Source organism: Alexandromys fortis, unplaced genomic scaffold, assembly GCF_014885135.2.
Source record: "Alexandromys fortis isolate MF-2015 unplaced genomic scaffold, M_Fortis_MF-2015_v1.1 scaffold_267, whole genome shotgun sequence".
In the NCBI taxonomy this organism is placed as follows: domain Eukaryota; kingdom Metazoa; phylum Chordata; class Mammalia; order Rodentia; family Cricetidae; genus Alexandromys; species Alexandromys fortis.
In genome coordinates this window covers 1,324,221-1,338,690 of record NW_026068157.1, presented here as the reverse complement: position 1 = coordinate 1,338,690, position 14,470 = coordinate 1,324,221, and the positions used below count along the sequence as shown (strand labels likewise).

Sequence of the window (14,470 nt, the reverse complement as noted above, 5' to 3'; positions counted from 1 at the left end):
AAGAAATAATCCAAGGCATGTTGATTGCTAGAACCCCAAAGTTGACCTTTGAAAAGCATCAGCGATGGCCAGTCAGTGGCACACGCTTTTAATCCCCACACTCAGAAGGCAAAGGCAGGTGGACCTCTGTGAGTTCAAGACTAGCTTCGTCTGCAAAGTGAGTTCTAGGACAGCTAGGGCTACATAGAGAAACCCTGTCTCAAAAACAGAGCAAAGCAACAACAGGGGGGAAAAAAAGCCCCAAAGCATCAGAGAGTAGCATAAGCCTTCTGCAGCATTTGCCCAGGAGCCAAAGGAGAAATAGCAATAGGCACCAGAAACAAAACCACAGCAGTGCGGGTGTGAGCAGATGAGAAAACTGCTGCTGGAACAGCTTGTACAAGTGTGAACCCTAGAGGGAGTGGACACTGTTGGGCGGGTTAGAATTCAAACTGCCAAAGTAGTCTCATGAAGAAGCAACAGATTGAACCTGAAAACCAGAGGTCAGAGGGCTGAAAACAGTGACCAAAGACCTCACACTCAAAAGGCACCGGGCCCTGATAGCCTTATGTGTTGCTAAATCTCTAGGAAAGGAGCTTTCTTCTGTTTCACAGACTGCTTAGAGTATGAAGTGGGGTGGCACCCAGCTCATTTTGCTAGATTGCCAACCCCCTGGCCTCACCACCCCACAGTCTAATCACGCCATACAAGGTCAGCCTAAAAAAGGCGAGCCCAGGCCTGTCTAAAGGAGAATAGATCCAAAGATCTCCAGTAGAATATTGTCCACTTGACTCCAGGCAAGGGTTGTTAAACCATGTGTTCTCAAAGAATGTTCTGTTGGGAAATTGAACGACTGCAAAGACCGAGGGCAGCCTGGAGTGGAGCCCAGTGGAGCCCAGTGGAGCCTGGGGACTCGGCAGAGACCAGCATCAGCACAGAAGCAAACAGCTCAGGACTTGGTGTTGCACACCTTTAATGCCAGCACTCAGGAGGCCCAGGAAGGTGGATCTCTGCGCGTTCAAGGCGAGCTTGATCTACAGAGCTAGTTACAGGACAGCCAGGGCTGTTATACAGAGAAACCCTGTCTTGAAAACAAAGTTCTCTGACCTCCTTATGTAAACACACACGGTGGTGAGAAGGCTCTCCCACTAAGAGCTCGTTCTGCCCCTGCAGAGGACTGGAGTTTGGTTCTCAAGGCCTATGTCAGGTGACTCACAACTTCTGTAACTTCAGCTCCAGAGGAGCAGATACCATCTTCTGCCTCTGCACGCATGCGTGCCTATGCATCCCACCCCAGCATACTAGCTATAAATCTTAAACAAAAAGCAGGCAGGGCTAGAGAGGTGGCTTAGAGATTAAGAGCTCTTCTGGAGGTCCCGAGTTCAATTCCCAGCACTCACATGGTATCTCACAACCATCTAGAATGAGATCTGATGCCCTCCTCTGGTGTGTAGGTTTTCATGCATACAGAACACTGTGTATATAATGAAATATTTTTAAAAAGAAAGAAGGCAGGATTTGAGAACTCTGTAAAGTGTGGAGGGAGGGAGGCAAAAACAGGCTATTGTAATCTCTCAATTTGGCATATGCTATCTCATTTCAGGGCCCAGCAACCTCCCCAGATCGGTCCTCAGCAATGAGGGCACCTCAGGATATGACAGAAGCCTCGGGGGTCAGTGTTGGAAAGGAAGAAAGTGGGGTGACTCCCTTAGGTGAGCAACTGGCCTCTTTTCCAGCTTCCTTCCTGATGATCAGGGGTTCTTGTGTCGCAGGCTAGGGCAGGAACTTGCCTGGCCATTGTTACCTGCTCAGTGAGTGCCCCTGGGACAGCTCAACACATGCCCGTACCTTTGGGGAGCCCATGGAAGGTGGGGTCAGACTCTTGCTGTCTGCCAGGTGCTGCTTTGCCTGTGCGTAGGACCCATAGCAGCACCTAACAGATGCGGTCCCTGTAGTTAGGGCTAGCCCCGGCTGGCACAGTCTCTGCTCGGCCTCCTGAGTGCTGAGATTACCGGCATGCCTGCAGCATGCCCCAGTGAGAACCTGCTGCAGTGTATTTAGATCCAGGGTTCCAAAAGGACTCTCCCAGGGGTGCGTGCTGCTAAACCACGATTGGGCCCAGGCAGCCTGCTTCAGATCCTGTGCTTCCTCAACCCCTTTCAGATCAGCTCCCACTTTTCCCTCCCCACTGCTGTGTCAGAGTTCTGTATCATGTGCCCAGCCCTTGAGATGGGCGTGGAGTCTGTTCCATCTCTTTAGGGTGAGTTGACTCCATGTGTCTCTAGACAGTGGGCCAGAAGCCAGATATCCCGGAAGATACCGGGTAACTGGAGGGTGGGGCTGGAACAAGGGGAGACAAATGGGCATTTCAGACAGAAGAGGACACTAAGTTCATGATGTAAAACTACCAAAACCAAGGCTGTGGGAATGCCTAGGGCAGATAGGACACCTGGACAGAGCGGACATATATACTTACCTGCCTGTACCTGTTTGTTCTGTTCGGACCCCCTCAGCCTTACCCAGTGAAGTCAGCCTACCCATCTGTGTACCCTTCCCTCCCCACACCTGGTTTCTTTGGTCCTAAATCAGTGTGTACCCTCACCCATGTGTATTGGTCCACTCCCGCAGCGCTCCTCCCTCTTGCCCGCTTGCTGTTTGTATTTGTCTTGTTACTCCCTCCTCGGGTCCCTATCTAGTCGGGTACCCCTTGACCTAGTATTCATCAGGGAGTGTCGGGCTCCTTGCTAGAAGACACAGGGATGGGAAACCTGCCCTTCATGCCACCTCCATGTCCCCAACTGTGCTGCCCATCCTGACCCTGCTGCTTCTCCCTACCCCTGCAGGAACCGGGGCCTCCGGGACAGAGGTGCCTGCAACTGAGAACGCAGGGGCCACGCGCCTTTACAAGCAGGAGCCGGGCAGCCCCCCATCAACCCCGCTGGCACCCGTCCCCGTCCTCCCTGCTTTCCTGGCGGCCCCTGGCACTGTATCGTGCCCCGAGTGCGGCAAGTCTCCCCTGAAGCCGGCTCACCTGTTGCGCCACCGGCAGAGCCACTCAGGCGAGAAGCCGCACACGTGCCCTGAGTGCGGCAAGGCATTCCGGCGCAAGGAGCACCTGCGACGCCACCGTGGCACCCACCCTGGCAGCCCGGGGCCCGCGCTGCGCCCCCTGCCGGCGCGTGAGAAGCCACACGCATGCTGCGAGTGCGGCAAGACCTTCTACTGGCGTGAGCACCTGGTGCGCCACCGCAAGACCCACTCTGGTGCTCGGCCCTTCGCCTGCTGGGAGTGTGGCAAGGGCTTCGGGCGGCGTGAGCACGTGCTCCGCCACCAGCGCATTCATGGCCGGGCTGCCGCAGCGCAGGGGACTGCAGCACCAGGTCCGGAGGGTGGCGGTGCCTTCCCACCCTGGGCCCTGGGGTAGCTGCAGTTCCAAACACCTGCTGAAGCGGCGTCATCCCCTTAGTACCCCACCCACCTCCCTGCCACCTCTTTCCTGCCCAAATGGTGCTTTCCCTTTTCAGGCCCCATCTCCACTCCTTCCTCCCTTCTGGAGCGTTCAGCTTTCACCTGCCCCTACAAAAGATCCTTCTCTCTCCCCCTCCTTTCCTTCTCTTTTTATGGAGGGGAGACCTGTCCCAGGACACCCTTCACGTGGGAAAAGGCACTCAGGGAAGGAGGAAACCCCCTCCTCCTCCCGCCTCCTGAGGAAGGCAGTCTTGGGCCCCACGACAGAGTCGGGGCCAAAGGCAAGAGGCGGCAATTGTTTCTGAGGAGCAGGCCCAGACTAGGATCTGGTTCTCTGCACAGCTCAAAGGCATGAGGTGGGCAGAGGTGCCTGAGAAGCTTGTTAGAGATGGCAGGTCACCAGCATCAGTGAGAGTAATAAAGTGATGGACTCAGTGTGTACAGGAGTCTGGGACTCTCCTGTGTTGTGGGAGGTTGAGCATCTGAGGCACAGGGGACTTGGGTGGGGCTCCACCTCACGTTCACATTGCAGAAGCAAGCACTAGGTTCATGGAAGGTCTGGTACCAGACCCGCTCCAGTCCAGCTTGTCCTGGCTGCTGAACTTCAGGCAGGTGGTGCTCCTCTGCAAGAGTTCATTTTATGTTTTTGTATCTTTTGAGACAAGGTTTCTCTATAGCTCTGGCTGCCCTGGCCTCCTCCTGGGTGCCTAAAGGCCTGTGCTACCACGCCGAGAAGTTCCAATTTCTTAAATTGTGCTTCACTGTCACCCCCCACCCATGCCGAGTTATCCAGTTAGGTGACTCCGTGTCATCAAAGGACCCCCCAGATAACCAGTGCCAGCAGTCTGGGACAGTGCGGTTTGCCAAGAAGACTCCATTCTGGCCTTGGAAAGGTGGAGGCTGCCCTTTGTCCTCAGTCTGCCCCGTGACAGTGCAGCAGTCTAGACCTGACTATCCAGGGAGGAAACCCACACGGGAGGAAGTACAACGACCCTTGGCCCGCCCTGCTGGGGTCTTTGGACACTCCATTTGAGCCCCAGGACTCTGCTTCCACACCATCTCTCAATGTAAAATGCACAATGCGGGGGTACAGTGGAAGGTCCCCAGTGCTTTGAGATGGTCTTGCCAGAGCAGCTCAAGCTAACTTTTGAACTTACTGTGTAGCCAAAGATGACCATGCGTCTCCAATTCTGTCTCTGCCCCCCAGTTTTGGGAACATAGATGTGCATGCTGATGCCTGGGGTTCAATACTGTGCCACCATGCCCAGGTTTTATTCTCTATGTTTTTTTTGTTTTTTTGAGACAAGGTCTCTATGTAGTCCCGACTGTCCAGAAAAACTTGCCATGTAGATCAGGCTGACCTCAAACTCACAGAGCTCCGCCTGCCTCTGCCTCCTGAGTGCTGGGATTAAAGGTTTGGGCCACTATGCCTAGTCCTATTCATTTATCCATTTATTTATTTGCTTGTTTTTCAAGACAGGGTTTCTCTGTGTAGCTTTGGTGCCTGTCCTGGAACTACCCTTATTTATTCTTATGGACACATGGGTCCTTCCCTGGAAGATGTGTCCAAAGAAATGATCAAAGCAGGATGCCTTTATACGTTTTATAAAAGGAATAATCAATGTATAAGTAAATGAAAATATGGATGGGGCCAGGTTCCTAGAAGAAATTGGGTGTTCACTAGGAAATTTGCTTCGGAGGGTCGTGTGGTAGGAAACCAGGGCTGGCTGTCTTCACCAGAGCAGACGTTCATTTGAAGCAATGACGCCCTCTAGTGGTAAGAGCTCTTTCTTGACCTGAGAAGGTGTCTGGGAGGTCTTGGAGCTTGCAGATAGGAAAGAAGGGTGGACAGCCCTTTCTGCAAAGAGAATTTCACCAGCGTTCCAAGGACCTGGCTAAGAACATGGCCTCCTCTTCACACCTTCAGCAGTCCTAATGGTGACGCCCCACCCCCCCCACCCCGTCAATCACGCTGCAGCTGCCTCTGGCTTCCAGTTCTTGTGGTCATGGGTAGGGTACTTCTAATTGGTTTGTCCACCATTTTACAGCCACTCTGTAGCTGTGAATGTGGACGTTCACAAAGGTGTAGACACAGATGGCAGGTGGGTGCCACCAGCACCTTTGACGAAGCTGCCAAGCCCCAGTGCCCATCCTAACATGGCCAATGAAGCCTAGTTCCAATACCTACACCAACGCTTTGCTGCAGAGTATGGGAAAGGCCCCGGGGGGGCCCACACTCATGCAGTGTCTTTCACGGCAGCACTGTGGTGAGATCTTAGCTTTGCCATGCGGTGGGATAGGCTGAAGTTGCATGATCAGCTGCAGACTGTCGGGTGCCTACGAGGAGGGTGGAGCAGTGGTAAAGTGGGGGTGTCATGCAGGCCCAGGGAGTTTCATTTGCAACAACAGGAACCACGTGGTGGAAACCCTGTGCTGGAAACCCTGTGCTGGGCTGAGAAACCAGTAGGTAAGAGCACTTGCTCTGTGAACGCTGGACTCGGGTTCAGTCATCAGCACCTGTAGCGTTGCTCGGTGAAACAGAATCGAGAACACATAGTCCTACAGCCATGGATTTTATTTATTTATTTTTGACCAAGAAGACTGGAGAAAAGATAGCATCTTAAACAAATGGTGCTGGTCACACGTGATGTTGGCATATAGAATGAACATAGATCCGCATTTATTACCCTACACAGATGGGTCAAGGACCTCGACATAAGACCAGATACACTGGATCTTGTCAAAGAGAAAGGGAATATAGGCTTGAACTCATTGTCCCAGGAACACCGATAACACAGGCACTGAGACCAACAGTTAATATATGGGGCCTCATGAAGCTGAAAGTTTCTGTAAGGCAAAGGGCACCATCCTTCGAGCAAGTGGCAGAATGAGAAATGTTTACCAGCTATATGTTTGTTTTTTTCAAGACAGGGTTTCTGTGTAGCTTAGGAGCCTGTCGTGGAACTCTCTGTAGACCAGGCTGGCCTTGAACTCAGAGAGAACCACTCTTGGCTCTGCCTCCTGAGTGCTGGGATTAAAGGCGTGGGTCACCACTGTCCGGCCCAGCTACAGGCTTTACAGAGATTTTGTAGCTAGAATATGTAAAGAAACGAAACATCACGAAAACAACCCAGTTTTAAAACTGAGGAAAGGAAATGGACAGAGTCCTCCAAAGATTAACCACAAATGGCCAAGAAACATTTAAAAATGTTCAGCTTCCTTTCCCATCAGTGAAATGCGAAAAAAAGATTTTGGGTCTTGATGACACACATCTTTAATCCCAGCACCTGAGAGGCAGAGGCAGGTGGATCTGAGTTTGAAGTCAGCCTGGTCTACAGAGCGAGTTCTAGGGCAGTCAGGGCTACACAGAGAAACTTTCTCGAAAACCCAGAACCAAGCAAACAAATTGACGACAAATTCTGGTAATAGTGTGGGGGAAGGCGAACGTGCACTCTTTGTAATGAGAGTACAAACTGGTGCAGCCACTATAGAAAGCATCCTGATTTCTAAAGGGATGGAGGGAGGGAGGGAGACAGAGAAACGGAAAGTAGCTGTAGCACATGATCCAGCCACACTGCTCTGTTCATTTACCTCAAAGACGGGACTGCCACACAGTAGAGACACCTGCTCACCCGTGTTCATTGCTGCTCTGCTCATAGTAGCCAGCAGGCGGAAACTGCCTGGATGCCCGTCAATCAATGAACAGATAATGGAGATTTACATTTACACGAGGGACTGTTATTCAGTGTCGGAAAAACAAAACGGAAATTCGCAGGTAAATGGAGCCGAAACTAATCGTTCTGCATGAAGTAAATCAGACACAGAAAGGCAAACACCCCACATTTTCTCTCGTTTGTGCATGTTAGCTTTAAGTTTTCACATTTGCCCTGTTGGTGGTGCACGCCCTTAATTCCAGCACTCAGGAGGCAGAGGCAGGTGGATCTCTGTGAGTTCGAGGCCAGCCTGGTCTTCAAGAGCTAGTTCCAGGACAGTCCCCAAAGCTTCAGAGAAATCCTGTCTCAAAAAAATTTTTTTTCACATTTATCTATTTCATTTGGACACCCCCTGAGGTCAGAAAGTAGTAAGGCGTGGCAGTAGGAGCTTTCAAGGGAGGGGAGCTAGAAAGTCGTGGTAGAAACGCCTCTTTTAGAAGTGGAGCCCCAGAGGAAGTTGACTTTTATCAGTGAAGCATGGGAGTGGGTAACTTGAGGGGCAGAGATGGAGGGGTTGTGGAGGAGAAACTGTTACTCAGGGTGGCCGCCCAGGCTTTCTGTCATAGTGCCCGGTCAGACGTGGCCTGGATCTACCTGAGTTTGGCTCCCCCTTCTGGCGACAAAGAGACACAACAGCTCCCCTGGCAAGGAGAGTCTTTTGGAGAGTCAGAGAAGAAAAGAGAGGCAGTGAGAGGAGATGGGGAGGAGTGGAGAACCCTGGGAGGGAAGGTGGAAATGTGGAGACGGGAGAAACGGCTCAGGGCCTAATAGTGCCTGCTGCTCTTGCAGAGGACCCAAGATCAGTTCCCAGCACCCATATCTGGTGGCTCATGACTGCTTGTAACTCCAGGTCTTGGGGTTCTGACACTCTTTCCTGGCTTTTGTGGGCATCTGTATATATGTGACACCCCCCTCTCTCCTGTATATATGTGATCTCTCTCTCTCTCCTGTATATATGTGATCTCTCTCCTGTATACATGTGATCTCTCTCACACACATAAATAAAATGAAAATGAAATTTTGCTGGGTGGTGCACACCTTTAATCCCAGCACTTGGGAAGCAGAGACAGGCGGATCTCTGTGAGTTCAAGGCCAGTCTGGTCTGTAGAGCGAGTTCCAGGACAGCTAAGGCTACACAGAGAAACCCTGTCTCCAAAAAAAAAAAAAAAAAAAAAAAAAGAAGAAGAAGAAGAAGAAGAAGAAGAAGAAGAAGAAGAAGAAGAAGAAGAAGAAGAAGAAGAAGAGAGAGAAAGGCTAGCGGTGAGGTCTTCCAGTCTCTCTTCTCTCCCCCTCCCTCTCCCCTCCCCCTCTCTCCGCGCTGTCTCCTGGTAACTTTTTCTAGGCTTCCATCCCACAGCCCTTCTGTCCCCTCTCCTGAGGACATCACTGTTCCTCCTCCCTTCCAGTTCCCAGAAAAGCCATTTACACCTCCTTGTCACTTTCTCCTTCCTAAGTGTCTTCCTCGTCCTCCCCCAGATCTGAGGTCACCCAGAGGAAACCTCAGGACAAGGGCTTTGCTGTCTCCCAGCTCCTTTCTTTCATTTCTCCCACGACTCTACCTTGTTCAGCGGGAACAAAGATGGACAGGGCGGGGCAGGGTAGGGGTTCCCGAAGAAGCACTTTGAGGGTGGGGTGAAAGCGGAGACTGAGACAAAGTCGTCCACGTTCAGTGGAATACGGGAAAGAGGCCTCTTAGTAGAGAGAAAGAAAAGGTCCAGGAGACCTGGACTCGCCACCATTTCTCCGGGAGCGGCGGCCAGCGGCAGGGTTGAACTCTCTCCTAAGGTTCATTCTCCGAAGCGGCTGCTGTCCGGTACAAAGAAGGACGGAAACGGAGGGACAGAATAAAAAAGTGGAAGGAGTTAGAGCAGACACAATGGCCTCCATCAGTAGCTATCCTACAGCTGTTTATCAAGATCCAGAAACCATTTTTTAAAAAAATTATTTATTGGCCGGTGAGATAGCTGAAGGTTGACGACCTGAGTTCAATACCCAGGACTCTCTTGATAGGACTGACTCCTACAAGTTGTCCTCCTGCCTCCACACATGCTTTATGTGTATGTGTGTGCACGTGCGCACGCGCATGGGTGAGTGTACCTGTATGCACACACAAAGGCACAGAGAGCGTCCTTTTTCACCATCCTCCACCTATTCCTATGAAGCAGTGTCTCTCCCTGAACTTGGACCTCATATTTTTCTTGGTTAGGCTGGAAGCCAGCAGGCCCTGGTGATCTCTGTTTCTGTCTGTCTGCACCCTCCCTGCACCTTAAAATTGGACTGGAGTCGCAGGGAGGTGCGTGATATCTGGCTGCTACACAGATGCTGGAACTCAAATTCCAGTCTTCATGTTTGTGCTACAAGCACTCTTAACTGCTGAGCCATCTCCCTAGTCCCTTGTTTTGTTTCTGTTTGGATCAGAGTCTCACTAAAGTCCAGGAACTCATGATCCTCAGGCCTCAGCCCCCAAAGTGCTGGGATCACAGGTGTGAGTCTTCAAGCTACACTCCAGGAGCCATTTCAGTATCATTTTAGCCACACAGATGTCCTGTGCCATGTGAGATGCGGAGCTAGAGAGATGCTGCACCAGGGGGAGATGAGGTTTGTGGGAAAGGAAACCACGGAGACAGAAAGACACACACACTCAGCCACACGTACACCACACCTGTGTGCACAAGAGGGAAGGGGGGGGGAGACCTTGAATAAACGTGCAGAGAAGATCAGGTCAAACTGGGTGTGGTAACAGCTACCTATTAACTCAGAAATGGAGGCAGGAGAATCAAGAGTTCAAGGTTATCCTCAGCTAAGACCAGCTGAGGTTATCCTCAGTTGAGGCCAGCCTGGGTTCCTGATGCCTTGTGTCAAAACAGAGACAGAAAAGAAACACTAGGGGGTTGGGATGGCTCAGGAGGTGGAGGTCGAGCCTGAGGGACCCACATGGTTGAAGGAGGAAACCGGGACTCACAAGTTGTTACGCTGTGGTGAGTACTCCACACCCTTGCTGTGGCATGGCTCACTAATGGAAAATACACAGGTCAGAGGGAGGATAAAGAGGCAGTGGGGGGGGAGGGGGAAAGTCAGCGTGCCTCCAGCCGAGGCTCTGCCAGGGGCAGCTGAGGCAGAGCAATGTTCTCTGCCACAAAGCAGCTTTGTCTGACCTCACAGACCAGCTAATAAACACTCAAGTGGATGAGTCCTCTCTCTGCCTCCATCCTTACCCCGCCCACCCTTGTCTCTCTCTCCCTAACCTCTTCCAACTTCTCATTCTCCTCAGAAGCATAAAAGCCAGGACCCCGAGAGCTGCTGAGTGTGGCCGACTGCACCCAGGTTTGAGCCCGGGCCGGAGGGGAGGTTGGAGGCTGGAGGGACTGGGGGCTGTCATGCTAAAAGTGTTGTGGGGAATGACAAGAACATGAGAGGATTGGACTGCAGAGAGATGGGCATCGGTGATGGGTCACTAGGAAGGGGCTGGCAGAGGCAGAAGCAGAGTGCGGATGGTGGGGAGGAAAGACTGGGCATGGGTGAGTTCCGTGGATGGGTGATAGTGGGCAAGAGACGCGCGCGGGGCGGGGAGGAGTCACTGTGCCCCTTTCTATCACAGTATTTATTAGTTATTTTTTTTTAAGATTTATTTATTATGTATACAATGTTCTGCCTGCATGTGTCCCTGCAGGCCAGAAGTTGACACCAGATCTTATTACAGGTGGTTGTGAGCGGCCATGTGGTTGCTGGGAATTGAACTCAGGACCTTTGGAGGAACAGTCAGTGCTCTTAACCGCTGAGCCCCTATCACATTATTTATTTTGTGTATGTGTGTGCTTGCCTATGTGCCCCAGCGTGCTTGTAGAGTTCAGAAGGCAGCTTCTTGGAATCATTTCTCTTCCCTGGGAACTGAACTCAGGCCGTTAGGCTTGGCAGCAAGCTCCTTTCCCTGCTCAGCCTTCTTGCTGAGCTCTGTTGTTGAGACAGAGTCTCGTGTAACCCAGGCTGGCCTGAAACTTGCTGTGTACAAGAGAATGACCTTTGCCCGGCAGTGGTGTGGCACACACCTTTAATCCCAGCACTTGGGAGGCAGAGGCAGGTAGATGGATCTCACTGANGAGAGCGAGAGCGAGCGAGAGAGAGAGAGAGAGAGAGAGAGAGAGAGAGGTGTGGGGGGGATGACCTTGAATTTCTAATCTTCCTCCTACCGTCGTGTCTGGCTCTGGTGACCAATACTCTATTCTTTTCCTGTCTCGTTTTTCTAACAGTTAGCTTTCTATACCACAGCTTTTAACTCAGTAGATTCAAATAATATAAAAGTTACCAGGGAAGGCCAGTTGGATGGCTGAGCTGATAAAGGTGCTGGAAGCTAACTCTAATGATGTGAGTTCAATTCTTAGGACCTACAAGGTGGAGGAAGAGAACTGAAATTTGTCCTCTGACTTCCACACGCAGACTGTGTACGGAGGATTTTCTTTCCCTTGTGCTAGGCAACATTGCCTAGAGGCAAGCTAAAGTATACAGGAGGGGCCTGGAGAGTTGGCTCTGTGGTTAGGAGCCGCTGCTGCTCTTACAGAGGACCTGGGCTCCGTTTCCAGCACCCTCATCAAATGGCTCACAATTGACTGGCTCACAATCGCCTGGCTCACAATCGTCTGGCTCACAATCGATTATAATTCCGGATCTAGGGGCTCTGACACCTGTTTCTAGGGCAGATGCACATAGGTTCTGTGCAAACGGCAGATTTGGAGACCTGTGGGGAAAGGTCCCATGAGCACTGAAAACAGTTGTATATACTTCATTGTTCATTTTCCATTAACCGACTCTCTCGTTTCTCCCTCCTCTCTACTCTTTCCTGTTTGTTTTCGAGTGCTGTAGGGTAGGTGTGGAGGTCAGGGGGCAATCCGAGGTTTGATTCTCACCCTTCAGCCCCTTCAGCTTGTTGGATGCAAGGCCCCTCTCTCTCTCTTTAAATATTTATTTGTTGAGTGTACATTGGGGTTCTGCCTGCATATATGTCTGGTGAAGGTGTCAGATCCCCTGAAGTTATAGTTGTGAGCTACCATGTGGGTGCTGGGAATTGAACCAGAAGCCTTTGGAAGAGCAGTCAGTGCTCTTAGCCGCTGAGCCATCTCTCCAGCCTCCGCTGTATAGCTGTGGAGCTGTAGATACCTGAGTAGCTGACTGTGAGCTCCTGGCACTTTCCTCATTCCAAGCTCCATTTCAGCGTAAGACAACTGGGATTACAGAAGCACATTCCTGCACCCGACTTTTCCATGAGTTCTGGGGATCCGAACACCAGTCCTCAGCCTTTCTAGGCAAGTGCTTTGTCTGTCCACTGAGCCATCTCTCCATCGTGTATGCGCACTTCCTCTCCCTCTCATTCCCGTTTCAAGATTTATTTCATCTGATCTTACATGCATATGCACCACGTGTGTTCAGGTGCCCGTGGAGGTCAGAAGAAGGTGTTAGATTCCTTAGAACCAGAGTTAAAGAGGTTGTAAGCCACCTGGTGTAGGTGCTGGGACTGAACACAGGCTTCTTCTTCTTCTTCTTCCTCTCTCTCTCTCTCTCTCTCTCTCTCTCTCTCTCTCTCTCTCTTCTTCCCTCTCTCTTTTACAATAGTAGCAAGTGTTTTGTTTTGTTTTATTGAGACATGGTCTGTCTGTGTAGCCCTGGTTGTCCTTGGAACTCCCCTAGACCAGGCTGGCTTTGAACTCAGAGAGATCCACCTGCTGCCTCTGCCTCCTGAGTGCTGGGATTAAAGGTGTGTGCCACTACTGCCTGGTAATAGCAAGTATTCTTAACCACTGAGCCATCTCTCTAGCTTCATCTTTTTTTATGACTTTGTGAGTGTGTGTGAGTGTGTGTATCCACAGAGTCCAGAAAAGAATGACAGATTCCCTGGAGCCAGAGTTACAGGCAGTTGTAAACTGTCAGTGTGCATGCTGAGAATTAAACTTGGGTCCTCTGGAAGAGAAGGAAGCACTTTGAACTGCTAAATTATCTTTTCAAGTTCTCTCTCTCTCCCTCTTCCTCTCCCTCTCATTCATTCATTCATTCTTTTTTTTTTTTTCAAGACAGGGTTTCTTTGTAGCCTTGGCTGTCCTGGAACTAGCTCTTTTAGACCAGGCTGGCCTTGAACTCACAGAGATCCGCCTGCCTCTGTCTCCCAAGTGCTGGGATTAAAGGCGCGCGACACTGCCACCCAGTATTCATTTTTAAACAGTATCTTGTATCCCAGTTTAGCTTCAAACCCAAGGATGACCTTGCATTCCTGACCCTCCAGCCTGTACCTCTGGGGTGCACAGCCTATTCCTTTAAAAAAATTATTTATTTATCATGAATACAGTGTTCTGCTTGCATGTATGCCTGCAGGCCAGAAGAGGGCGTCAGATCTCATTACAGATGGTTGTGAGCTGCCATGTATGTGTGCTGTGAATTGAACTCAGGACTTCTGGAAGAGGTTAAGAGCCAAGAGCCAGTGCTCTTAACCTCTGAGTCCTTGTTTTATTTAAGTACATATTTCAAAATGAAGCTTAAAAAAACTCTTAAGCCAGATGTGGCATATACTTATCATAGGAGGATCAAAGTTTGAAGCAAGCCTGAGTTTAAAAAGTGAGCATCCTGTAGGTTTATCCTGTAGCACAAGCCTGCTATTCTAGCTGCTTAAGAAGTTGAGGCAGCCAGGCGGTGGTGGCGCACGCCTTTAATGCCAGCACTCGGGAGGCAGAGGCAGGCGGATCTCTGTGAGTTCAAGGCCAGCCTGGTCTACAAGAGCTAGTTTCAGGACAGGACAGGCTCCAAAGCTACAGAGAAACCCTGTCTCAAAAAAAAAAAAAATGAATTCAAGGTTACCTTGAGGAAATTAGTGAGATTCTATATCAAAATAAATCACATTAAAAGTAGCAGCAATGTGGAAGTAGTGAGACTGTGTCTCAGAACGCCATCACAGCAGAAAGGTATTGCCTTGTTAAATTGGGTGCCAGCAAACCCTGCAAATTTTGAATTGGTTAGAATCAGTATTGGAGAACTTTCTTCAGAAGTGCCCATTTTTTGGTGATTTAACCCTGATGAATCCACAGCAAAAATCTGACTCTTCTTCCAGCTCCCAATCTCCTGAGGAGCTAGAAGCGATCAAAGCTCGAGTCAGAGAGATGGAGGAAGAGGCTGAGAAGCTAAAGGAGCTACAAAACGAGGTAGAGAAGCAGATGAATATGAGTCCACCCCCAGGCAATGCTGGCCCAGTGATCATGTCTCTTGAAGAGAAGATGGAGGCTGATGCTCGTTCTATCTATGTTGGCAATGTGGACTATGGTGCAACAGCAGAA

The 14,470-nt window shown here is 50.6% G+C and overlaps 2 protein-coding genes across 5 annotated transcripts in view; both read left to right on the top strand.

Annotated features, from left to right (window-relative positions):
• Nucleotides 1–4,874, top strand: part of Znf444 (zinc finger protein 444) — a 17,515-nt gene extending 12,641 nt beyond the window's left edge. For all 4 annotated transcript variants that reach the window (XM_050127488.1, XM_050127490.1, XM_050127487.1 and 1 more), the window contains exons 3-4: nucleotides 1,583–1,691; nucleotides 2,823–4,874. In XM_050127488.1, the coding sequence (XP_049983445.1) occupies nucleotides 1,583–1,691; nucleotides 2,823–3,403 (690 nt within the window). In that variant the 3' untranslated portion in view covers nucleotides 3,404–4,874. The remainder of the gene's footprint in view (nucleotides 1–1,582; nucleotides 1,692–2,822) is intronic.
• A 5,413-nt stretch (nucleotides 4,875–10,287) lies between these two features.
• The window catches only part of Galp (galanin like peptide), a 13,605-nt gene continuing 9,422 nt past the window's right edge, over nucleotides 10,288–14,470 (top strand). The window contains exon 1 of the mRNA XM_050127508.1: nucleotides 10,288–10,484. The gene's annotated coding sequence lies outside the window, so the exon portion shown is untranslated. The remainder of the gene's footprint in view (nucleotides 10,485–14,470) is intronic.